The 27,099-nt window shown below is 39.4% G+C and overlaps 1 protein-coding gene across 1 annotated transcript in view; it reads right to left on the bottom strand.

The window, feature by feature from the left end:
* Positions 1 to 380: 380 nt before the first annotated feature.
* The window catches only part of Ap1s3 (adaptor related protein complex 1 subunit sigma 3), a 55,300-nt gene continuing 28,581 nt past the window's right edge, over positions 381 to 27,099 (bottom strand). Inside the window, exons 2-5 of the mRNA XM_027941803.2 lie at positions 16,356 to 16,534; positions 14,865 to 14,973; positions 7,111 to 7,248; positions 381 to 2,626 (exon numbers count right to left, since the gene is read on the bottom strand). Coding sequence (XP_027797604.2) covers positions 2,591 to 2,626; positions 7,111 to 7,248; positions 14,865 to 14,973; positions 16,356 to 16,534 — 462 coding nt within the window. The 3' untranslated portion in view covers positions 381 to 2,590. The remainder of the gene's footprint in view (positions 2,627 to 7,110; positions 7,249 to 14,864; positions 14,974 to 16,355; positions 16,535 to 27,099) is intronic.

Here is a 27,099-nt window from a genome sequence, read left to right as displayed (position 1 = left end):
GTGATGCTCTAGCTGAATACAAGTAGGATGCTTAGCATTATGGCTCAAAGCATCCCTGCAAGTACACTAAGTTCCACTTGTTTCCCTTGAGAAACAGCAGAAAAGCATATAGAGAGAGATTAAGAAAAGTTAGGCTCTAAATTTAAACAATGACTGCACCATTAAATGTAGGTTAAAAAAAAATCAGATTATCGAAATCTACAGGAATAGTGACCAAGAAGTCAGTAGGAACAAGTTGCTGTCCCTACTTGGGAAGTTTCTTCTTCATGAAAAGTGGCAAGAAAATGATAGGGACTTGGGCCAGAAATTAGGGGTGGCAATTTCAAGCATTAAAAATCTGGTTAAAAAATATATTCATAACAACACATTCAAGTTTCTCATTGAAATTTTTTAAAATATTTTATTTGGAAGCATTATACAAGCTGAATATTTATTGCCATTCCTTGCACTTGGTACCCTTGTGATAATTATACAATACAAAGAAAATGTAATGACTATTTTCACCAAAACCCATAAAAGATGCCCCCCCAAATTCCTCAGTGTGCCACAAACTTACCCCAGTGTGCCACAAAGACATAATCATTTTCTGTACGTGACAGGAAGTCTGAGAATATCTATGCATAGCTAGACAGTCTCTAATATGGAATTATCCAGAACATATTTAGTACATTTAATGAGGTTCAAAAAATACCTTCATCCAAAAATAATGGAAAGGAACCAGAAAAACTGTGATATATTTACAAGAAAGTACAAAATCTTTTATAAAATTGTCTTGAAAAACAGAGTTTCACCATATTTACCAAAAAAAAAAAAAAGTTAAAGAACTAAAGAAACAGTAGACACGGTGATAAAAAAATGATAAAACTTCAGTCTGATGCCATAATTGCAATCATATTATTAATTTGAGGAAATAGTTAAAAGCCCAGTGATTATTCCATATACTCATCTGAATTATTTCCTTTAAATAATGGTTATATTGGGGAATTGGTCAATTAGCCCTCTGTTCTTGTACTCCCATCTTGCCTTTTCCCCGAAGCCCTCTACTGAGATGACCAACAGAGGACGTCTTTCCATCATGTTCTATGAGGGGGGTACCATATGCATCTGCTGGCTTGCCTTAAGAAAAGCACTAGGAGGCACTGACAGCTCCACTATGAGCGATACCAGCCCTCAGGCTCCCATTGAAAATGTACAGGTAAGATTTCAGAGAGAGGCACCAAGACAGAACAGTGCCAGCTATTTCCCCATTATGTGTCGGGTCACATTTTTGTGTTTTGTTTTGTTGGTACCGAGGACTGAACCCAGGGGCACTTAACCACTGAGCCACATCCCCAGCCCTTTTTTTATGTTTTATTTAGAGATAGGGTCTCGATACATTACTTAGGGCTTCTCTAAATTGCGGAGGCTGGCTTTGAACTCACAATCCTCCTGCCTCAACTTAATGAGACACTGGGATTATAGGCATGTGCCACCAGGCCCAGCTCAGATCATATTTAGTACCTGGTCATGTAGAATTTTCATTCCAGGAAGCATTAAGGTAACATATTTACAGTAATGTCAAGCAGAAAATTTGCGGAAGGGAGAAGGAAAATCATCCACCATTTAGACTGCAATGATAGCTAATAAATGCCCTTAGTAAGCCTAATAAGCAATGACTTAAAATATATTAAATTTACATTAAAAATATTTGAAATAAAACCTCTCAAGCAACTAAGAGTGCTTTTAACATAAGAGATTTTTAAAATAGTAGTAGCAATAATAATTATTGCATTGTTATTAATCCCTAATAAACTATTTTTATAATAAAGAATGTCACAGACACTAGATCTCTGGATCTCTAAAAATCTTAATAAATATATAGAGTTTGTAGAAAACATAACCTTACTGGAATGTCCCTTATATTCAATTAAAAGGTAAAATTGAAACCTCAGCCTAGGTAGCAGCTCCTAAAGCCTCAAGAACACTTGTTAAGTTCTATACTTTCTTTGGTTATCGTCTCTAATTCCAATCTTCAAAAAATAAATGAATTCAGAACATTAAAATAAGATACATTGTATCTGGTCTGAAATTACAGTATTATTAAGTATTTGAAAAATATCCAGCATTAGGTATGAACTCAACTATTAACATAAGTTTGAATTAATATATACTTTTAAAAATTAAATATTTAGGAAAGGCATTAATAATATATACTTTACTTTCAGAATCACAGGTTATCAACAATACAGTTTTCAACCTGTCAGTAGGAGGTCAAATGCAATGCAAATATATTGCAATCATTTTTTTCAAAATTAGCTTTAAAATATCACATGGAATTAAAACATTGAAAACAACTATTCATCCATTGGGTTATTCAACAGTCGTTTCAAGAAACCAGGCACACAAAAAGTACTCATATATAGTATAATACAGATGTGTAGCAATTATAAATATATCATGTTAAATGACTTCAATTTGTGCTAGTTAACAAAGAATCCCTTTAAGTTATTTTTGGCATGGTGCCAGAGGCTTTGTCAAGACTGACTGTAAGGCATTGCTTGTTTGTAAATTTACAATTCATAGCACTCGGAGTCTTCAAGTAGATGTACAGTTAAAATGTAGGTTTGTTCATGTATTCTTCCATTGTCTGAAAGAGAACAATGAATTAGAACAATTTTCCCTTTAAGCCGAATTCTGTAGCAAACAGTGAAATCTTTTTCATTCTTTTGGATATTTTTTGCCATTACTGAAAAAAGTTTTCAAAAGCATTTGTGGACATAAATCTTTGCATTCTGATAGAGAAAGGTGGTTTGAAGTTTAAGTATCATTTGTACACATGACCATATGGCTGGAAAAGCTAAGCTTGATCATCCAATGAGTGTCTGCTAAGAGAAAAGCAGAAACCACACCTGTCAAGAAGCACTGTTGACTCAAGGTGAATGTGTCTGCTAAAGGATCATGAGGACCACATCCAGGAATGTGTCTAGGGAGGCCTGAAGGGCACTTGCAGAGCACATGTCCTGCTCCCTACACTGTGCAGAACATCCTTGGTACACTTACTGCCAAGACATAAATGATACACCATGATTCTGCAGAACGGTGACCATGGGTTTTGAAAGGCTTTCCTCCCAAGTATACAAATCATGTTTTTTCATCCTACTCATCAGTTACCAAGTTTGCCAATAAGACACAGCTCCATATTTCTTTTCTTTTTCTTTTTTTTTTTTTAAAAAAAAAGCGTTTAAAGAGATTCACAATCATAGGTACAGTAATGCTGCAAGTACTATACTGTACAAGATGGGTTGACTTTCCATCGCCCTCCCTCCTACCACAAACACATATGTTTGAGAAACACCACAGCCCCAGGTTGAATCAATAAGAGAGCTCAGAAGGGCAGCAAGTCTTTCCTGAGCAATGCCCTGCCTCTTCTGTGCTGAGTCGCCATCAGTTCTATTAGCAACCCCTGCCTCACTTGTTCTTAAGTTCAGACCTCAGTGTCTGTGACTCATTCAAACCTGCCAGGAGAGACACTGACAGCTTGAACCAAATAGACCAAGGTCATGGCCAACCAAGATCGCCAGGGGGAGACCGAATTTAGAAGTCAGCTTTTCTAACTGCTTCTATCTGCCTTCTAGAATTCAGTGCTCTTCTGCTGAAAATACTGCTACTAAATCACCCACACTTTCTTCAAAAGCTCTTAGGCCTCCTAAAAAGCATTGGCCAACAGAGGCCCACATCCTTAAGGCTTCTGTCCTGTATCTCCTCCTAAAGATGTCACCCATGTCTTTTAACTTAGCTGGGATACCATGCCAGCTAACAGACCATGTCAGTTTTATGAAACATGGAATTCATACCTTTTGAAATGAACACAAAATTACAAATATAAAATTAAGTATAAAGTTTACTTGAAATGATGAGAGGTTACTAATATTAAAAAGATGGCAAATATAACAAAATCCAGAATAGCATGCTGTTCTCATTAATTAATGGCCAATGCTCTTCTAACATATCTTAGGTTGACTGTAGAGCTATATAAAATACCTTCCTTTTGCAAATTTGACGAAAATGCATGACAATGTGAGTACATAGTTCCTTTCTGCAGTCTTGAAGAAGCCTGAGTCAGTCAAAGGCCCTGGAGTAGACACCTCACTGGCTTCGGGGCTCACTGGCCTCTAGCTATCAGCACTGCTCACACTACCAGATGACACAGGCTGCTGACTGCTGCGCTGACTGCCTTGCCTGAACCCAACTGTCACTCGATCTACATGAACCAGTAACCTCAGAGGTGGTATTTTCTTGAGTTTGTCACTTGAAAGGTTTGGAGCAGACTTTTAAAACAGACACATCCCTAAAGAGGTGTGCCCTTACCTTTGCAAGAAGAGGGCTGGAGTGTGTACCTTGGGACACCTTCTGGCTCTATCTAGCACTGTGGTGTGCATCTTGTGCATTCTGCACTGTACATGCTATGCCTACTGCACTCTGGTTTGGCTTAGCTGTTAATGTACTAAGAATGGTGACAGTGTAGGGGCACACTGAGCAGGTTGCGCCTACATCCACACATGCACATGAGGCATCCTGTTGCTTGAGCGTTCATGTACCATTTGACTTTCCCTTCTTTATGTTATCTTTTTGTGTATGACATCTGCTGATGACTGCCCCTACTGGTAACCCTAGGAATTGCAATCCCTGTGGGTAGTTATCTCTTAGTTCGAATTTCCTTTGTTTCTAACAACTTTATGTCATCATATCCACCTTGTTACTCCCTCCCAAATAAGTCATCCTCAACCAATTAAATTTCGACTTTCCTTATTGTCAACATCTAGCCCCGGTACACTAGGAATAAGCCTGGAGCATCTAGAGTTTTGAGACTCTGAAACCATGAGGTCTTATTAAATGAGTAAAGACAGCTTTTATTTATTTATTTTTATCCTAAGAAACTTTTATTAAGTAGATTGGGGAAAAGGCTCTGGACCTACTTGGAGAAGCTACTGTGTTCTTAAAGTAAAATCAATGTCATGAAGACCTTTCCTAGCCTACAGTAAGGACAAACATTGTCCAAAGGACAGGGAATCAAGAAAGCACTTTTTTTTTTTTTTCTTTTTTGCCTTTATGCAATTATTTTCTCCTACTCATTCTAAACTTTCTGAATCAGGCAAGATAGATAAAGTTAATTTTCAGCAAGCTCACCAAAATGCCCATGAACTTCACTGAAGGGAGTACCAGAGCCCAAAAAGACACTAGTGACACTTTCTCTATTGGTGGATACTATTTATTCAATCAGAGCTATTTAAGGGCAGCATGACATTGCTACTTGCTGGGGAACATAGGGTTAAATGCAGGTCCCTGAGACCCACCCATCAAGTTTGTCCACTTAACGTGAAAGAATTTACTCGTAAAATACCTGCTTTTCATATTTAGATGAAACTAGAAACACCACATTCACCACGACCTCTTTAACACTCTCTTTCCTACAGAAGGGGAAATTTCAAAATAATCCAGGTATGTCTTGGCCCCAATTCAGGAAGCTTTAATTACTGAAGCACCAAAGACCCTGTGAGGAGTCTTTTCCTCCTGTATAGGAATTCCACATTGGGAACCCTGAGGACAGCATTTTAAATAACCTCTCCCTCTCACCCTCTCTACTCTTCCTCCAGCATATTTTACAAAATGTTATTCCATGGGATTTCCAAACCACAGATTTCTCTAGTACCTTGTAAAAATCCCCTTCCAGTGGCATTTTGGAGAGAGCTAAGTAAACCTCAGAGAATTGAAATGCATTTTTAAGGTGAGAACACCTCTAGTAATAAATGCATGGCCTCACATGGAGGTACACGGAGCTGCTTATGGGTGCTCACTCAAATAGGTGTCCTTTTTCAGGCCCACTCCCCTAGAGACTGATGCCCTCCATGAGCAGGAGCAAGAAATCAGCTCAAAGGAGTACCAAACATGCTGGGAAATCATTCCTAATGTTGTTAACTTAATCAGCCTCTTATTTCCAAAGAGCAGGAAGAATGGCTTTAATGCCAATTTTAAGAAGGTACTTAAGGATGCTCTGGATCCTCTTGACCTGCTGTTATGAAAACAAAGATGCAGAGACCCCACTGACGCTCTGGGAGAAGGACCTAGCCTTGGCCAAGCTGGGATGGAACTCAGCCCACCAAGCACATGCCTGAGCTGGGGCTGATCAAATCATCTGGTTTTGGAGAGCAGAAGTCAGTGGATCTAGCTGCTCTTTATCACAGTGTCCATGGGAGGACTGAAGGAGGTAGCATAGGCTAAGTTCCCCATTAGATATGATGCAAATCTGGGCTGCTACTAAAAGAAAAATCCCACAATATAAGAATCACAGAGAGTCAGGAGCAGTACCAAATGGATTCTTCAGAGCCCATTTATATCTCAGCAAGCATCCACAGTGCTTCCAATTTATTTATGCAAAGAGGAGCACACGTTTGGCCTTCCCAGGAGGTGTAAGAAATTTTAATTAAAATGATAAATGCCATGTTCAATAACAAAGCCCTAATATTCCTGGCAAATGAAATAACTATGTACTGCTATTCTCCTTTCTCAGGCAGCACAGATATTTCAATGAAAGTCTTTTTATACATCTCATAACATTATTTTTTCAAAGAATAACACCAAGAATTTGATATCTTTTTGATAGTGAGATATCCTAACACTAAAATGTTCATCCAAACAGGACCCATCTGCTTGGGTTCAAACTCTATTGCCCATTTATTAACTGTGTAAACCTGAGCAGGTCATTAATCTTCTGATGCCTCTATTTACTCATCTGTAAAATGGAGTAACAATAATAGCTACTTCTTAGAGTTACTGAAAGAAATAAGCTAATACATGTGAATTGCTTAGAAACTATACTCAGCACAAAGTACCAACAGAATGGTGGTTAATATAATATTTTTTTGAACCTGGGGTCATGTTTGACCACACTCCCATTTTATTTTTTGAGATGGGGTGTCATTAAATTGCCCAGGCTGGCCTTGAACTTGCAATTCTCTTGTCTTAGTCTCCTGAGTAGCTGGGATTACAGGGCTACCCTGTAATCTTATTAACAGTATCGTCACCACCATCATCGTCATCATCTTTTCCTACGCAATGGAAAATTGTACTGACCTCTTGTAACATATCAGAGTCTTCAATAGCTTTGACGGCAGTTTTCTTGGATGTTTCCTGAATTTCTCCACCTATTATAAATTCATCAAGGATAAAATATGCCTTTTCAAAATTAAAGATAATATCCAGCTCGCAGACCTGGTAGGACAAAAACAAATGTTTTGATAAAGAGGCAGCAGCAGCAGTGGAGACCCTCCCCAGCATCCCCAGCTTTCCCACGGCTGCACCCATGCACACACCAAAGACGGAAGGGTCAGATGGTATTTTAAGCACAGAAAAATAGAACTAAGGAATCCCAGGCCCTTTATAAAAGTAAAACCACATTCTATTAAAGCAGACCTTCTCCTTAGAAAATAATATTTTATGCTGCAACAAGAAATTTGAGACTCAGTGGAAGAAGGAGGCTACTCAGCTCCTCCACCCACCTGCAGCAAATAATTGAACCCTGGCTGTGTTTCAGGCACAAGGGCAGAATTTCATTTCTCCTACCCTTTGGTCTGAAAATCTTGGCTTTAGGACTCTCTCCTAGCTTTAAAAGCTCACTCTGCAAATTAGCTCAAAAATGCTAATTTTTTTCTCAAAATTAGCCCACAAAACAATGTTTTTTTAAAATTTAGAGTGTATCAACCTCTCCCAGAAGCCGCATCCCCAGGGTTTCTGGGTCAGGGCCAGAGTGCCCCTCTAACAGATTCCTAGAGAATGCTTCTGGCCAGCCAGACTTCACATTAAGAACCACTGTCACAGACTACTGCAGAGTCTGCTAGATCTCAGTGTGTAAGTATAGAAAGTGTCAAGGCTACTGTCATAATCCAAATAGGGCTCATTTCCCAGGCGCCCACCAGACAGCAGCTCAAGCACTATCCTTGTGGGTCTTCCGCCTTATTCCAAAGACTTTGACACCTGACCTTCTCTTTGTACCCACAGTACACCCATCCACCTGGAGCTGCCCTCTTTTGTTGGCTCATTCAAAGTCTCCAGTCCTCCACCACACTGACCTCTCTCAGGAGCATCTGATATATTTCACCAATCTGCCTCCTAAACCTCCTCCCCTTGCTCCCCTGACCTTGGCACGCTCATTAATGCCTGTCCACCTCTATCTCTGATGATTCTTTCTCAGGCTCCTCAGATGATTTGTCTCCTCCTCCCCAATTAAGAAATATTTATGAGTACTTGGGACCTATCAATCATCAGAACAGATGACATCTCTGCCACACACTGCCTAGATTTTGGCCATCTATCTTCTCCTTAAATATTCCGTTCCTCAACACAGCCTCTTCTCTTTGCAATATTCACATTCGCCCAAACGATCTCATGGGCTCTCAGAGCTCTGTCCAGCACCCAGGAGGCTCAACACACTCTGATGTCCAACCTGATCTCCATCTGGGGCATCAGGGTAGACATTTCTACCTGGATATTCCTCCATCCAGATCGCCATGCCACACATCGATCTGAACTCTTCCTAATTGCTCAATCTAACCCCTTCTAGAGTTCAGTTCATTTTACCCTCCCCTCGTTCCTTTCCATCCCTTGGGCTTGCCCTCCCCTTTTAGTAACCAATTCCTATTGACTCTACCATCTAAATAATCCCTATCCTTCCCTCTCTCCTCCCACAATCCCCCCCCACACCCTGCTCCACTTCACAGCTGCTCAGACCTACAAAACCTCTCACTGGGCCCATTGCAATGACCTTCCAGGTGGTGTGTGTGCCTGCTCAGAACCATCCATCACTCACACTGCTAAAACACTGATCTTGTACCTCACTGGCATGAGGTCATGTTCAGGACCAAGTTCAGTTCCTTACCAGCACACAGGGATCTGACTACCCAGCCCAGGCCCTGCTCTCTGCTCTCCTGTGCCGATGCTTCTCCTGAGCTACAGCCACACGCACCACAAACTTGCCATGTTCTTTCATGCCTTCGCCCTGGCACATTCCAGCAATTCCTAGAATGTTCTACCAAATGCCCTTTCTTTTATCTTGCTGCTGGCAAAACCAAGCTCATATTTCAAAGCCAAACTGAAAAGTCTCGGATGCAATGATTTCCCCAAATCCTCTTCCCATTCAGATCCCACATGGCTTCCCCTCCGTTCTCACATCTGGGCACTGGTGTGTTCTAACCTACTGTCCATAAGGCAGAGACCCTGTTTCAGTCACCTTTATATCCCTAGAATCTGGCACACAGTGGAGCACAATAATTTTGGAATGCAATGATTCTGGGGTAAGTGAATGAGTTGGCTATCATACAGGCCTAGTTTTTATCACACCAGGGATTAATGACTCCCCAGATAAACAATTCTCTGATTCCACCAAATGCTATAACTTTATGTAAAATGGGTGTCAATATTTTAGCAAATTGCTCCATATATTTAGAATTCAGGTCAATAAACTTACAACACAGAACTGGTTTATGTTGACAGATAGAATTGAATCTAGAAATGGATAGAATGCCACTGTAATGGATGGCCAGCTCAGAAAAACTCATCTAACTCATCAGCAAAGGTTACAATCTCCTCATTCATTAGAAAACAACATTCATCAACAATAAGTAGATAGAGAGGAAAATAAATTATCTGTATTTAACCCTTCCTCCCTCAAGAATCTCTCTTTATGTGTGTATGTGTGTGCCCACATAAACAAATATGAATAATTCCACAATTAAAATCTGTCCACTAAAACATGACCCTATAACTTCCCAGACCAATAGGTTTCCCTCTTGAGACCCCCCATCAGGGAGAAAATGGCATGATAAAAGGGTATGTCCACAGTTTATGAACTCTTTGTTTTACTTCTCATTGTAAGAATTTGAATGAGAGCGGAATGAAGTTTTCCAAGTGAAAATCTGGACAGATCAGAAAATAGTGTGCACCATGCACCACTATAAACAAGGGGGGAATTACAGCACACACCAGGGAGGAGATCTGAAACATAAATGATGGTGGGGAAGGAGATAGTGTCCATGATACAGAAAGAATCATTGCAAATATCTAAGATTAGTATTGCAATTGGAAAAAAAATATTAAAAAGTAAAGACTGTTTAAGAAACAGTTCAGACAAAGCAAGAAAGGGAAAATGCCAGCACACATCTAATGCGGCCTGCAGCTCTCTAGCAATCAGAGAAATGCAAATGTAAATTAAAACAACATTCACTGCTGCTGATGTATGGATATATAGGTTTTTGCACCCACTGTGAGTGGAATTTATGGATTTTATAGACTATTTCAGTATAGACTATTGTAGTATCTATCAATTGTAAACATTGTAAAACTTCCACAAAGAATTTCTCATATTATACTCAAACCAGTGTATCAAATACAATGAACAACAAAGATTATGGTAGTATCATTTTTAATAATAATTTGAAACAACTTAAATTCTATTCATAGGAAGTTGTTTAAATAAAATATGTATACACCCACAGTGGCATGGGAATTCTGTATAGGTGTTGGGAAGAAGGAGATTTACCGGGATTGATATGGAAAGAGCTTCAAGATAGACTTGTAAGGAACAACAACAACAAAAAAATGTTGCCGAGTCATATGCATAATGCAATCCCATTTATCTAAGAATAAAAATTATGTATGTCTTGAAGGATATGAAAAATGTGCATTACTTTGTAATTTTCAGCAATATAACTAAACAAAAAGAAATCACAGTAGATTAGACATCCACACACAGGAAAGAGGGTATGAGAAGTAAGCAGTTACCAGAGGTCAGGAGAGGCAGAAGTCGGGAGTTACAGGAGCGATAGCAGAGGAGCCTTAGGGTTCAAGGTGGATGTACATCAGGAATCCAAGATAGACAGGAGCCTCATCAGGACAAACCAGCAATCAGAGTCTAGCAAGTGGACCCAACAGATACTAATGCAAGTTCTCTAGGAATTTGTGACACCCCACTCTGAGAGCAGCACCTATCCCCAGGCCTGTAGGGTCTTCCAGTAGCCATGGGGCAACAAATTTACTGCACCTAGTTTCAAGGGATAAGAATAAGGTAAGGTGGTATGCAGATCCAGTTACATAAAAACATACATACTTTGATATACAGTTACTACCTCTAGATCATTAAGAGAAATGAATAAACAAGTTCATTGTCATTATCGAGAATTCTGATAATGAGCAAATATTTCATATACAGCAACTTCAAAATGCTATTCTCTGGTTAATCTTTGAGACTAACTCCAACTGAGAATAACATCCCTGGAGAACCTTATGCAAAATTCAAGTTTCTTCAGTTATTGCTTCATTACTCAAATACTTCTAAATTCCTCAAGATTCTGCCTCAATGCTTACAAGACTCCACTCTACCTAATTATGTGAACACCTGTGGCTTCCTGCACCATGTTAATATACACATGAACCTCTTTACTCATTTTTTCCTTATATTATCTATAGCATCAAGAATAAAGTTGACAATAGCAGAATCTTGACTTCCTTCTTGTGTTTTACTATAATACGGCTTGTGGGTCTTTTCTTTTGGCAGAAGCCCTGCTGTAGTGAAGTTATTTCTGACATTTCACCAACTAAATTCTTTTGAGTAGAGTCTAAAAGCACCTGCCCTTAACTGAATTTTGTTCCAACGTCAATACAAAAAAATTCAAACTGCAGGCAGGAAATGCTTCAGACAATAAGAAACTACATAAATACTATAAAGCTATGTATAAAATAAAAAGTTATAATACAACATACGACTATACGGCAATTTAGAGTTTATAAAGTTTTGCTCTTTACTTTCTCTTTGACCCTCATAGCGAGCAGCTCCATGAGGCTAGCAAAGCAAATACTTCTATTAACCTTTCTGAATGCCATTTTTCTCATCTGTAAAATGGAGATAGATGATGGGTCTTAAATCATGGGTGAGTTAGTACAAGCTGACAACAGGACTCGGCAGGATGCATAGTGGTTCCTACATGAAGTTCAAAAACTTGCTGGGATGGCCAAATCTGGGTACTCTGAGTGCATCAGTAAAACTTCATACCACAATCTGTAATGGAAAGTTTGGTAGGTATCTAAATCCTCAAATAGACGCTTATCTACTGTGAGACTCTAAGGCATTTCTTCTTAGCCTCTATAAATTGGGGTTAATACTACTTACTGAAGATCGAAAGATTAACTAGTTAATCCTTGTAAATCTCCTTGGAATTGAAAAGTGCTAAAAAATACATAACTTAAATTAGTAACCAGAGATTTTGATTTCTCTATCTTTGGAAGATAATATTCGCCTGAGTTATAAGAGATGCTGAGGACAATGTTTTGCCTTGGATAATAAAAAGGCATGGTTAAAGGGAACACAAGAGGAAAAGACAAATATATTATTTCTGAGATGATGTCAATGAAAATCGGCACTTTGCTCATCACTGTTAATTAATAAGAATTGAACACCTACTGGGCACAGAGCCATGAAGGGCTCTTAGCTGCTCTTAGCTTAATCAAAGATTCATTGAATTTTTTAGTGAATTACATTTTGGCTCATGACAAAGATCGAGCTTCTAAAGGATACCAGAATAGGCTGGAAAATTAATGTTAGAGAGCTGGGAATTCACTCTGACTTTCCTTCTACTTTGACTGGACAAAACATTGGTGAAGGTCATTCAAATTCTCTTGAGATGTGACATGCTCTGAAATACTTGGTTGAATTTCGGTTAGATACACCGAGATCAAAACTCAGCCTCAGTTCACATTATCACACTTGGTTTAATCTAAGAAAACAGAACAGGTCAAATCAGAGTTCAGAAACAAGGGAGAGAAGACAGGTGATGGGAAATTTTGAACTTCAGAAAACTCTTCCAGACCCTTGCAAAGGGCCATGTCTGTAGTTTATTTCAAAGGAAAATAGCAAAATGCTAGAATGCGTAGAAATAAAAGAAAGTGTTAAATTAAATTATCTCACATTTGAAACGTTACTTTACATCTGCAAATCACTCTTTAAAAAATGAAAACTTGGTGAAGCAGGAGAAGGAAAAAGAAACAATGGCATAGCTGTCTTATTACTTCTATATTGTCCCACAATTAAAATCCTTGAAGCAGCATTTTAGGACTAAAACATCATTTACAAGGGAGGAAAAGGTGGGGGAAGGGAGGGAGAGAAAATTCTTTCCAAACCTCTCCCAGGACTCATTCTTAAGAAAACTATTGCAATAAATCTGATAAAGCCCTGATCAACTCTGCAAAAACTGCTTTTTCCATTACAGGGAACACAGAAGACTCTTCTGGGAACAAATTCTCCTAACTTCTCTTGATTAAAAAAAAAAAAAAAGTCTTTAGTGAGCAAGAGGATAGGGCAGAGAATATTACGAGAGACAGACATTTTCCAAATCCAATGATATGTTTCTTGAAATGGTGAACTAGATTAAATGATTGGCTAAAATCTGGCTCAGAGCTGGTTACAATGGATGGAAGAAAACAACCAGGTCTCAGATCACTACTTCAGTGACTTGCAACTTGGTGGTGAGGCAGCTCTTGTGTTAGGGGTGCTCTGACCTGTGCCATGTCCTGAAGGACTGGCGATGGCAGGTATGCGCAGCAGGAACATCACAAGGTTAGAGGAACGGTCAGGGACTGAGTTCTGAAAACTGAAATGCCAACCTAGGAGGTTTGAATTTTATTCATGACGGATAATGAAGAATGACTGCAAAGGGATGCCATGCCTAAGAAAGACGGTCAAGAAAGAAACAGAACAACCCAGAAACAGAAAGGACCCAATGGGAAGTTTAGAAAGCAAAGCAAAACTGAAATCCCAAGTAAACCTCTGCTAGTGAGAGTGGAAGGGAAGAGATGGACGGTAGTCTAATTTGAATAGACAGAGGTAGATTCTACGAAAAAAACAAAAAAACAAAAGAACCCTGTCCTTTGGCACTGGAGAATTCTGGAACATAATAAATTCCAACCTCAAGATAGAACAGGTTGGTTCTAGACTGTGAGATGTCCAGTGAAGCCCATCACCAGTGATGCAAAGAAGAGTCAGCTGGTGAAGGATTTCAGGAGAGAGAGTCAGTAGATACACCAGGAGAGTAGGAAGGGAAGCAGGGCATTTAGAAGGCAAGATACAAAGGACAAGAGCCAGCAGAAATCATTGTCATGGCAAAATAAAGAGGAGGGAACTTAAAGAACACATTGCAATGAGGAAGGATCCAGGGCTGCAGAGAGGGGAGGGAAGGTGGGGACTCAAGAAATGTCACTGGTGTTGACCAGCAGGGAGAGTGGAGGCTAATGTTGTATGCTAATGTTGAATGAATGGGCTGAAGGTTCAGGCAGATCGGGTATGATATGAAATAAGGATAATCTTGGTATAGTATGTTACTTGGTAGCAAATGCAAAAGGATTCTGGAACAGCAACGTGAACAGAAAGGATTTGGGCTTTTTTCTGTTTGGTGTTTTATTTTTCCTTACATATTAACAACATTAAAGAATATTTGTAGCATGGGATAAAAGGCCAGAAAAGGGATAAAAAGTCAAAAGGAAGAGAGATATCAAAGCCAGTAAGGAATGAGGAAGAGAGCGTCAAGGACCCTCCATGACTAAGTTCTGGTTCAGTGAAACAAGGTATAGACACCCCCCCCCCCCCAGAAAGGTTTGTCTTTCATTTACTAAGAATAACAGGTAGGGAGAAAAGCTGTGTTCCGATCCAAGGTGGACTTGTACTATCCTGGGAACAAATGTGATTCATATTTTAGACTTGGGAGAGAGAAGGAGTGTAATAAGCGAGACAACCGAAGCAGGAGCTGAGATGGAGACGGAGTCTAACAGAGCAGAGCAACACTTACATTCCCAAAGTATCTGTCCAGCAGCTCCACGTAACGGTGAACGATCTCTAGTGTCAAAAGCTCATTGTCTTCATTTTCTACTGCACAGCAAAAATACAAACTAGCATACCTTGAAAAAAATAAAGAAAGCAAAACAGGATGAGACGTTAAACAACCAAAAGATGGTTTTTCCCAATGAATACACAGTCCCCTCCACTTCTCCAGAGAGTCTCCCCTTCCAAGAATGAAATTATTATTCATCACATCCAATATGTTCCCTAAATAGGAAACAGAATATATACAAACATTGTTGTGATTACATCACTTCTGTTAATTACATGAAAGGCTCTCAACACAATTTTACCTTGAAGAGCTATTATCAGGGGTACAGAATTCTTTGGTCCCTGGTAATCAGGGTGAGCAAACACCCTGATTACCAGGGACCAAAGAATTCCGTCCTCCTGATAATAGCTCTTCAAGGTAATTCTCTCCAGCTTATAAACTGAGCTTTGTAAAATCCAAAGCCCTGACCCATGCTCTCAGGGGCCCTTGCTTCACGCCCTGGTACTTCATAAGGCACTCCAGTCTTTCCGTAGGCATCCCTCAATTTGTCAGCTCTGAGCGTGGACCCGGCAGAAGGATCAGCACTTGATGCTAATTTACTCCATGAAATATCAGTCTGCAGAGGTCACCTCCATTTTTCCTTCTAGGTTTCATAAGCACCCTCTGCAAGGACGCTTCTAATGTTTGCTTTCCTCCTGGAAACCACGGTGTGATGCTGGATGCAGATTCAGTCAGGTTGGCCATGTTCTGGTCCTACTTAGGCATCAGCTTCTGGTCTTCATGGGCAAAATCACTACCTCCCAGGGCTCAGTTTTCTCATTTATAGAGATTCCTTTCTAGGATAGTCTTACTGTTTCAAACAGATGCAGTAAAAAGAATATATAGGCTTTAAAGCCAGAAAAATCCGGATTTGAGTTCTGGCTCTACCAATTACCAGTCAGTTACTGTGACTGGAAATTAATTCCTTGAACTGTGTCTTCCGTTTACCCAAGAACAAATATGAATAATATGTATATAAAAAGCTGCTCCAGTAAACACAGTCCCCATCTCTCTAGCACATGAACCTGAATTTTCTCCATAGCATGTTACTCACTGAAAATATCTTATCTAAACCAAGGAGTACACTCTGTGACAGCAGGAGAGTTCCTTGTCTGTATCTGTGGCCATAAGTCAGAATGCCAGGAGTATGACAGGGGCTCATCCAATATTTCCTGAATTCACCTATGCACAATCAACATACGGGTCTAGTCTTTAGAATCCATCCTAGCCCATGGAAGTCATTTTAATAATAAGAGTTCTTGGCTAGTTGGCTTAATGGTACAAATATCTGAGCCTCAGCCTTCAAAGACTTCAGGAAATGACATCATTGGTGTTGTAATCTAATATGTTCATGATTAGCACCAACCAAAGCAACAGTGAGAAATCCAGTTCTTATAAAATTACTCACACCTTTTATAAACAAGTTTTAGCTCCTTCCAGTCAATAAAACTGCTTGTCCTGTGACCACGAGAGAGAATAATCTGAACAATTTCCCGAGTGACCTTTTTCCTTTCTTTGTCCGGGAGGGTGGTGTACCATTTCTGCAGCCGCAATTTCCCTTGTCGACTGAAGAGCAATATGAAATGTATCTAGAACAAATAAAAGACAGGGAAAACCAGAACTTGGTCAACCGAGTCATTCTGCAGAGACACAGAAATTCAGTGGGGTTCACACGGGAATATAAATTAGAACAGATGAGAAACACTATCATGAAAATTATCTCATTTGACAAATGTCATGCAACCCATCAGAGAAAAAAAGTGATGTGTACATCACAAACATAGCTTACTTCTATTATAGGGGATGGATTCTGTTTTAAACTTCAATTCCTTTTTAAGATTTCTAGAATCATTTAATGACAAATATATCAAGGGAGTAGTAGTAGTAGTCCTTGAAGAAAATAAGCAGGGCAGGGAGAATGTTAAAATCAATGGAAGGATTTACTTTAAAAGTTACATCCTAGTTACAGATCACAATTATAGAAACATAATGATGATGTAGAAATAAAGGAGAGAAAATAAGGATGAGGTAGGGGAAAGAGAAACCGAGAAGGGGACCATATTTAGGTCTTAAATCTGAGCTCTGCACTCTACTTTGTGGGCTCCTTGGCTGAGAGCTTTGGATCAGCCATCTCAAGTTGCAACTGTCCTTGGCATCTCAGTAGATTTTTTAACAATTTAGATAGCATGATGGCTATACTAGGAAGCAGCCTGATTTTATTTTCAAATGTTTCAAAATGTGTATTTACAATGAAAGTTTAATTTAAATAAATTCTAAAAGCTTTCAATGAGGGGAAGACATTGTAACATCTAGAAATTTACTTTTTGTACTTGGATGGATGGTAGATTTTATTTTCAGAAATTGTCAGATGGCTGATGCTTACCTTAGGAGAGATTAAATTTCCTCAACCCATAGTATTAGAAGGTCAGGCTTAAAAATCATTATTTTGGTTTTAAAAAAATAAAATGCATTGTTTTGGTTAAATGTGTCATAGAGGGGAAAATATATGCTGGAAACCAAAAATAATTACATTTCAAAATTTTTTAACAAATATTCAACTCTTCTTTTACTGAAGGGTTTGGCTCTAAATGTTATAACTTAGGCCTAACATCTCCCAAGGTGGGATAGCTGGGGCCCAGACTAAAACAATTCTTCTTTCAAAGCTTCCCAAAACCCCAACCTACAGAATGTGAGGACTTAATAGCTGATTTTCTGTCTTAGAAATAAAATATCTATGATAGCAAGATCCTGAGGACTAAGACATCCATTGGTGATGAGAAACCAAATTAAAAAGCCCTCCTTATTCCACGGCTTTAAGAAAAACCATCTTCAGACTGAAATTTTAAATACCTGCTTTGCACAGAGCACTTTCTTAAATACCCATTTCACCATCAGCACAGGTATAAATAACTCAGTAATGGAACACAGTAGATATTTCCTAGGAATCATATTGAGAAGGTATTTTTGGTTCGCAGAGATATCATGAACGTGACTGCCATTTTATAAGTATAAAATTGAATGACTGTGAGATCAGAAACCTCAAGTTCTTGAGGTTATAAAAATATGCACCAAGTTCAAAAGAAGCAACAGATCAACTCAAGTTTATCCATGAATTGCATTGCCTAAGACGTGGTTGGAAGATCTAGTCCTCAAGTTCTGTTCTAGTTAAGAACCAGGCTTGTGCTGTGGAACCCGGTACCTCTCCAAACTCAAAAACACAGCTTAAGCAAACAGGAAGAATGAATTGTAGTGATTCGCCTCCAGCAATTAATTTTATCCTATTTATCAGTTTAGTCCTTCAGGGCACACTTGACTAACTTGTTTCAAGAGGTTAACTAAATACTGTTTTTGATTAGCATTAGCTTGAGAGTAGGGGAAAAAAAAAAAAGGCAAACGGGAGGGTTTTTTCCAGTATTTGCGGAGATAGTCAACTTCAAGTTGATGTCAAAAACAAACTTCACCAGTTTCAGAAAACAACACCCCAATGTCCCTTTTTAGCAATATTTCTGGGAAGAACAGAATAATAGGCTGGTAATACTCTCCCATAAAATCAACGTCCCACAAAGACCTCCCATCCTCACCTCAAAAGGGGATACTTCTGCCAGTCACCATTTTGAGGGGTCTAGTTCACAGATGATCCCACAGATCCAAAGATATCAGAAGAATCAAGACTTCCTTGCCCCCAGAGTATCCACTAGAGCAGTTCCTCACCTCAAAGGGCAGAACCTCAAATTCTCAGTAAGATCCAGGAGTTGAACTATTCTGGGTGTTTTCTTATTATATACTTTTTAATGCCTACAGTAGCCACTCAGTAAGAAGGGTGGCCTGATCAGGTTATAGCCCTCACAATCGAATTATGTCACCACTAATGTTCCTGCATCAGCACAGGAGCTTCTGGGGACCCCCTCGGATCCAAACTGTAACAGGCATTATAGCAAAAATGCACTGTACTTGCAAACAAAGGATATGAAGGCAATATATTATTAATAGTTATTATATATTAATAGTTGCTACTATTAATATTAAAATTATTAATAATCATTATTTTAGAACAGTGGAATTATAAATGTTATTTTCTTCTTTGTACTTGACTGGATTTTCCAAAATTCATATGTATGATTCTATGACTAGAAAAAAATGCTTAATAAAAAGAATCTTAGTGATTTCAATAAAAATCAGTCAGCAAGGCCTAATACTAAGTAAATGTCAAAGTTCTTTCAACAAATAAAATTATACCTCAAAGAGATGGCATGCAATTCAGGGGAACCTGCAGGGTGGCAAAAGCAATAGGGTCTGTGTGGCTGCCAGGGATCAGACGGGGAGAGGAGCCTGGTGGGGCTGAGCAGAGGGCTGTGGGCGCAGGGAAGATATCCATGTGATACTGTGACGGTGGGTGTGTGGCTTTACGAGTGTTTCCAGTTGCTAGAATGTCCAAGACAAAAAGAGGACCTTAAAGGGCTTTAGGTGGACTTACTACTGAGTGGACTTTGAGTGATAATGATGAGTCAGTATAGGTTCATCAGAATCACAGATGTGCCCTCAGGTTCAGTGTGGAGACTGTGGGGGAGGCTACAGGTGTAGGGGGAGGGGTATATGGAACATCTGTCTGCCTTCTACTTAATTTTGCTATGAAAACACCTCTAAACATAAAAAATAAAAAGGACAAACTAACTAGACCAAATGTCTTCCCGCCACAGGACTAAGATGCCAGCCGTGCATAAGGATAGAGATGGCAGTTAAGGAGTACATAAAAATGAGCATCACTGCCTTGTTAGGACCCTCTAATCTTTATTTCTGATTTCAAAGCAATGTTATTTAATTCTGGCAACAAAATGAAGAGAGGGAGGGAGGGAGGGAGGAAGCATGAACGTGTGGTTTAGGGTCTCTTCATGCTACCTGGAGCACTGTTTTGCAACATCAGGCTGTGACCTCCTGTGTTGTAAAATAAACAGCAGATCCCAATCGCCTGTTTTGAGTGAAACAGAGCCTGACAGAAGACACGCCTCACAGCAGTCACACCTGTTAAGGGTTAAGGATCGTGACCAGAAACTTTTGTTCCCATGGCATATACTTGTACTTGGTAGAGGTACAAAACCCATTTCCTGCTATCATTCGTGGCTAAAAGAAGGAGGAGAAGAAAGAGGAGGAGTGAGGGAAAAGGACAAGGAGAGAGATGACAAGCATATGAACACAGCAACAAGGTCACTCACAACAAGGTGAAAAGTAAAAGAAATGTTTAATATAGAAAAGCAACTTTTTATTTAGTGTTAATATTTAAACTCAGAAGAATATTGGGTACCAGGAAGAAGAAAAAAAGTGTATATATGTGTGTATACATGTATATAAACACACACATATATATTTAAAAAGTGTACACACACACACACACACACACTTTTTTCCAAGTACGGGAAACAATTATTTGGATAGGACTCTGTATGTGCCAAACCATTACATTTTAAACAGTCAGAAAGCCAACCTTCAAGAAGGGCAGTAAAGATTAAATAGCTAAAGTCCTTATGAAAAATAGAAAGATATCACCTTTGAAGCAGAAATGGATTGAAACTTCTTTTCTGTCATGCTGACACACTAAATAATCAAGTAAAATGGAGAAAAATACCTCCCTCGGTTACAGGTGTCAGTTTGAAAGCCCTCATGGGGCAATCAGCACCCTCACCTCGTTGCAAGATTAACCCAAGATAATCTCAGGAGAAATAATCACATCAGCAGCTAAAATAATTGGATTTCAGAGAGATCTGTTGGCATAAATAATTTATTCATTTGACCACTCACTATTTGTGGTGTGCCTAGGAGGTGCACTACAAAACAGACACGTATAAGAGAATTGGTTTTCCACCTGGGAAGCTTATAGTTGTGATAAGAAATCAAAAGAAATTTCAAGGTAAACATATGGAATTAAGCACAGGCTTTTATCTCCTCTCCTACCCCAAATACCACTGATAGTGGCAATAGTGGAATTGAAAATAAATGTATCAAGCCCCTGAGACTAAGATGGCAGGGGAGGTGATGGCAGCCTTTGGATGATGGAGAGGAGACAGAGTGTGATGGATGACTTAGTAAAGCAGGGGCAGCTATGACTGAACAAGGTGGTCTCCAGAGAGAAGCAGGTAGTTCTTACCAGCGAATGCCTGAGAGCAACACTTGGAGGCACATATCCTTAGAAAACGGGGCTGAGGAAAAGTCCTGGAAACAGGAGGCTGACCCAGAAATCTTCCTGAAAAAACTGGTATTTGCTACTTGCAGAATTTTCAGGGATGAGAGCCAAGTGAGAACACACGTGCATGTACATATGCCTACACACACACACACACACACACACACACACACACAGCAATACATTCCCAATGGCTTTGTTAAAGGACACGGAAATTTAAGGAAGGTCATGCATTGGAAAACCTAGGCACAGCTTCACCACAGACATGTGAAAAGCGTGCTGCCCTATGATCTTGCATGTCAAGATATCACTAGGCAACAGGAATTTCTCAGCTCCATTAAAATCCTGTGGGACCACGGCCATATATTGCTGTCCATTCTTAACAAAAATCTCACTACGTGGCATGACTATGCACTTCAGAGTTGTATCAACACTCTGAGGACTCGCACAAACCATCTAGGTCCTTAAGTAACTGTAGATGCCTGCAACCCTCCTGGATCTTACACCAAATCCAGAGCTAGCAAAGCCCTGCATCTTCATTTAAGAAAACAAAGTGTTTCTGAGCCTCCACCTCCAGCTTTTTTTCTAAGATAAAATTTCTTCATTCAAGAAACTGATTCCTGTACATAATGGTGGGATTTGTTGATATGCAAACAACATAACATTATAAGTTGGGCAATATCATTACCTAATATTTCCCTTTCCCCTCCCCTAGGCAAGGTCCCTCTCCTCTCCTCTACTGGACTCCCTTCAGTTTTCATGAGATCTCTACCATCTCCGCACAACCTCTCTTTTCTTTTCCTTTTTCCTCTCTAGCTTCCACGAATAAGAGAAAACAAAGACACTTGACATTCTGAGCTTGACTTATTTCACTTAACATAATGTTCCCAAGTTCCATCTATTTTCCTCCAATTACATAATTTCATTTTTCTTTATGGCTGCATGAAATTTAATTGTATACCACATTTTCCTCATCCATTTATCCCTTGATGGACACCTAGCCTTGTTCCATAGTTTGGCTATTGTGAATAGTGCTGATTTAAACATGGGTATGTACATATCTCTGTAGCATGATGACTTTAATTTGGGGGAGTGGTGTAGCTAGGTCATATGGTGCTACCTCCAATATTTCTTAAGAAACAATTGGAGGATGTCCCCCAGAAAAGGAAGGAGTAAATGCAAGAGTGTCTATTCTCTTGGGCACCAGAAATCCAAAGTGAAAGTGTGGTGCAAGGGAAGGTGAGAATGATGTGATGTGGTGCTTGGCCAAGAAAGCAACCCCTGTAGAGGGAAGGGGAGGGTGGGGGAGGAAGCATCCAGAGCGAAGGCAAAAAAGGAAGGGGATGTTCTGTATAGTTGAAAAGTATTGATAGGCATCTGAAAGATCTGCCAGTGCATTGGAGAAAAAATAGTGACAGATAAACAGAAAACTAGGCAAGTGGAAAAAACGAGATTATCAATCTAGGAAAAAATGATACAAGAAATAAATCATGATCATGGTTCTTAAGACTATGTTGAAGAGAGAAAGTGTGGGGTGGTGTGTGTGTGTGTGTGTGTGTGTGTGTGTGTGTGTGTGTGTGTTGGGTGAGGGAGGGGTGAATGGAAGAGAAGGAATGCTCAGTTACCCTAACGGGAAGTCAGGAGATAGTGTAAACAGCCAGCACAGCATATTACTTAGAAATATAGAGATAAACAGCAAAAGAAAAGGTTGTAATTATTTAAATTAGTTGCCTCTGAGAGAAAAGCCTAGAAACCAACAGGGGGTGCTATTTTCATCACAAATTATTTGACTGACTTTGGAAACTATGTGCATGAGCATGTACTTGGGTTACAAAATAAAAGGTAATTTTAAAAAGAATAAATTAGGGGGGTGGAATATCTATTGATAAACCTTATTCTGGATGTTGTCATCCCCTCTCCTTCCCCAGAGAAAATGCACAAGTTTAGAAGGCAAACACTTAAATACATTAATTGTTCTAAACTATTCGGTCTGCACTAACATTTGATTTTTTTCTGATGTAGTTTTATTTTTCAACCTGTACCAGCTCATGGAATAAGGAGATTCCAGGTAGAGTAGTACATTTTAGTATATGTCTTGATTTTACTTCAAGGCAAATAACATTTGGCCTGAATTCTTGTATTCCTAATACAGTTTTTTTTTTTCCTGCATGGTTGAGGTATAAGTGATGAATAAAAATTGTATACATGTGGCATAAAATGTGATGTTTTGATATATGTATACTTTGTGAAATGATTACCACAAGCTAACTAACATCACCCTAGTTATCCTGTGTGTATGTGTGTGTGTGTACTGAGAACACTTCACATCTACTGTCTTAAGAAGAAAAGCATACACTACATTATTCCTAATTACAGGGCCATGCTGTCTATATTATTGGCAGAAACTATTTGTCCTCACTGAAACTTTGGACCCTTTGGCCAAAGCTCCCCATTGCACTTTCCCACCTAACACAATTTTTTAAAGAGAGGACTGTTAGAAGTTTTTGCTGATTCTGTGACTCTCCTTCATGTTTTAATAAGTGACTTTGTGTGCCCCTCATCCTTCGCCTTTGGATTAAAGAAGTCTCACCTCTTAAGCTTCTTTTCCTATCCTGGGTTTCTTAATTCCCTTATCATTTTGTGTTTCTTCCTGCTTAACTTCATTCCTTGCTCATAACAGGGACTCAGATATTGGAGGAACTATTGAATTTTGAGAAATGTCAACTAGTCTTGGATAAATATTCAGGGTAAAAAAAAATCACCTTGAGTTTTTGATAAGGGTTATAGAACACTACACTTTTCTTAAAATAGCTTTCCTTATAAAGCTTAGGATTTTATTGGGCATCATAAACTCACCACTGGGGTTACTATCTGTTATGGTCTGAATCTAAGTTATCCCCCAAAAGATTGAGACAAGCAGCAATGTTCAGAAGCGAGATGATTAAATTATAAGAGCTATAACCTAATCAGTGGAATAATCCATTTTGGTGGATTAATCCATTTGATGAATTCATAATTTGAAAGGACTATTACAGCGTGGGTGGTAACTGTAGGTAGACAGGACATGACTAGAGGAAGTGGGTCACCAGGGGAGGGTATCCTTGAGGACTATACCTTGTCCCTGGCTGCTCCCTCTCTTTCTCCTTTCTGCTTCCCATCTACCACAAGCTGAGCAGCTTCCCCCAGCCATGCCCTTGTGCCAAGATGTCATGCCTTATTTCAGGTCCAGAACAACAGTGTGTGCCAATGATGAGATGAGACTACTAAAATCATGAGCCCCAAAATAAATTTTTCCTCCTCAAGGTGTTCTTGTCAACAGTTATTTTGGTCATAGTGATAAAAATCTAACAGTGACCCTCTGAAACCCACTTGCCTTATGCTACAAATTAATATTTTAGTTCTTTCAGATTTGTTACATGTCAGTCCAACCAACATGGTGTTTCTGGTTGGGTCCAAGGTGTGCTACACTGTAGTTATCCCTAGGTCATCTAGGTATGGCTCAGGACATGCTGAGCATTTATTAATAGACAAAGCCACATCCTCGGCCAGGGGTAGGTGAGCAGTAGAGTAGTTGGGATGTTAGATGGGAAGATTTTGACAATCAGAGGATGAAATGACATTATACACACTAAGCTCTTGTGCAGAATCTGGCGTGAAGCACTCTAGTAAATCACTAGTCACTAGTGTATCATCCAGGAGTTGGCCCCTCCCACTCACTATCATTGAGGTCAACAAAACCACTCTCCCTTCCCCCTTTGGAATCATACTGTTATCATCCCCTCACTGTTTTCACTAACAGTTCCCATATCCTGATGGGAAGAGTCCATGACTGCATCTCACAGGTCTCCATGAAGGCCTTCTGAGATTCCCTGAGAGCAAACCACCCAACTTCTGGCTGACTGCTACCTTATTCAGTCACCTCGTCTCATTAATCACCTCTCCCAGAAACAGCCCAAGCTGGCAGATGAATCACTCACAGTGCTTTTCTTCCTTATGCCTGTTGAACAATGGTCTTCTGATCAGGTATTTAATCATCCTGTGCAAGGTGCTTACTTTCAGGTTCCCCATTTTTTAACTTATGTTTGTACATTTTTTTTTTTTTACTGTCTTTTCTATAATTAACAGCAGCTATTTTTTAAATTTTATTTTTAGTGTTTACCTTCCCTGCTGATTGTGGACTTGAACTGCATCACTCCTTCATGGTGAATTACTGCTCCGTCCCTCCAGTTCCCATGCACAGAAGCAGCCCAGAGGGAGGGGGACTTAGAAGACAGGTGAGGCACTGAATAATGGTCAGTCCCCCTCTCCTGGCCCCATGTCATCAGCTATGAAAGGAGAAGAGGTCACATGTTCAAATGCCTTTCGTGGGTTGGGCAGAGACAGGTAACATATTAAATGTGAGTAAAGATTCAAGTAATAAAATAGAGGGTGGAAGAGACAACAGCCTCTGCAAAGCACATGTTCAAGAGAAAGTGGCAGCCACAACTAAGCCACAGGTGTTGCTAAGAAAAAAAAAAAACAATAAGACACTGTTGCCCGGTGTCTAGGAAACCTGAAATCTGGATGTTCATGTGAAGTGTTGGGATTGCTCTAATGTCAGCAGTTAATTGTTATAATAACCAAGAATGCGTCATTCAAGCTCAACAAAGCACTGTGAGTGAGCTTGTCCACAAGCTGCTTTGGGCTGCAGGCCTCACTGCAGCCTGCTGAACCAGATGACCAGGGAGACTCACTGCGCCAGCATTCGGCAGCTTTACTAGGATCACAAGATTTCTCTCTTTTGTGGTTTTGAAAACAACCCATATGAGGAGGTGACCCTCTGACCCCAGAATCTTACTTCCCCATCTCCTCCTAATATTATTATAAAATCTGTTCTGGGACAAGTTTCTTCTGTTAATGTTTTTTCACCAAATTTTACAAGTTTTGCCCCCCTCAAGATTTCTAGCCTAGGTTTCTGTTGCAAAAGAAAATACATGTGAATAATTAAAATCTGCACAACCTCAGACCTTTGTCACAAAACCAAATATAGGAAAGAGACCACATTGATGGGTGTATTTCAGTTCTTTTCCCAGTCCTTGCACACCATCTGGTGGCAGAACTCTCTGCTTGTAACAGGTGAAGTGCTCTGTGAAGGAGGCAAGTTGAGGAAGTTGGTTGAAGGGGGGAACAAATGGAATGATGCAAAACAACACATTGAAATATGCTGATTATGTGCCAGCTCAGAGTAATCCACACATTAAACGTTAACTGCTGAGAACTAGCCAGAGGCCACCTAGATGTAAAACTTAGTTACCTCTATGAAGAAAATTCCTCATAAAATTGTCTGTTATCCATCAGCCTCTATTGTACGATAACATTTACCAGAAAAGAAGAAAAAAGGTCAAATATACTGTTAGGGTGGATATACTGAAAGAACAAGACAATTTTATGTCTTCTTTTTTTCATTCCTAAAAACCATCATCATTGTTTTCTCCATCATTACAATTCAACTTCACAAAACCAAATCATCTACATTCCATAGATAAAGTCAGTAGATTCCATTCAACTTAGCAAATATTTATTCAGTATCTACCACAGTGAGGTATTTCAAAATGAAATAATCACTCATTCCTAGACTCACGAAATAAAAGGACATTTATTAGGACAACAGAGCTGGCATGAAGCAAGCCATCTTGGCTTAAAACTACAGAAATCTCCTTATGAATGTAGATGTAAAAATACTCAACAAAATATTAGCAAATCATATGTAATAATATACAAGAGAATTATGCACCAAGACCAGTGGGATTTATTCCAGGTATGCAAGGCTAGTTCAAATTTTAAAATCAATTAATGCATCCTATTATATCAAAGGGCTAAAGAATAAAAATTGCATGGTCATATCAAAAGATATGGAAAGAGCATTTGGCAAAATCCAACACCCATGCACATTAACCCTCTTAGCACATTGGGAATAGGAGGAAATGTCCTCAGTGTGAT

The sequence above is a fragment of the Marmota flaviventris genome, chromosome 11 (assembly GCF_047511675.1).
Source record: "Marmota flaviventris isolate mMarFla1 chromosome 11, mMarFla1.hap1, whole genome shotgun sequence".
Lineage (NCBI taxonomy): Eukaryota > Metazoa > Chordata > Mammalia > Rodentia > Sciuridae > Marmota > Marmota flaviventris.
The sequence above is the reverse complement of the archived record's forward strand: the minus strand, read 5'-3'. Positions and strand labels throughout refer to the sequence as shown.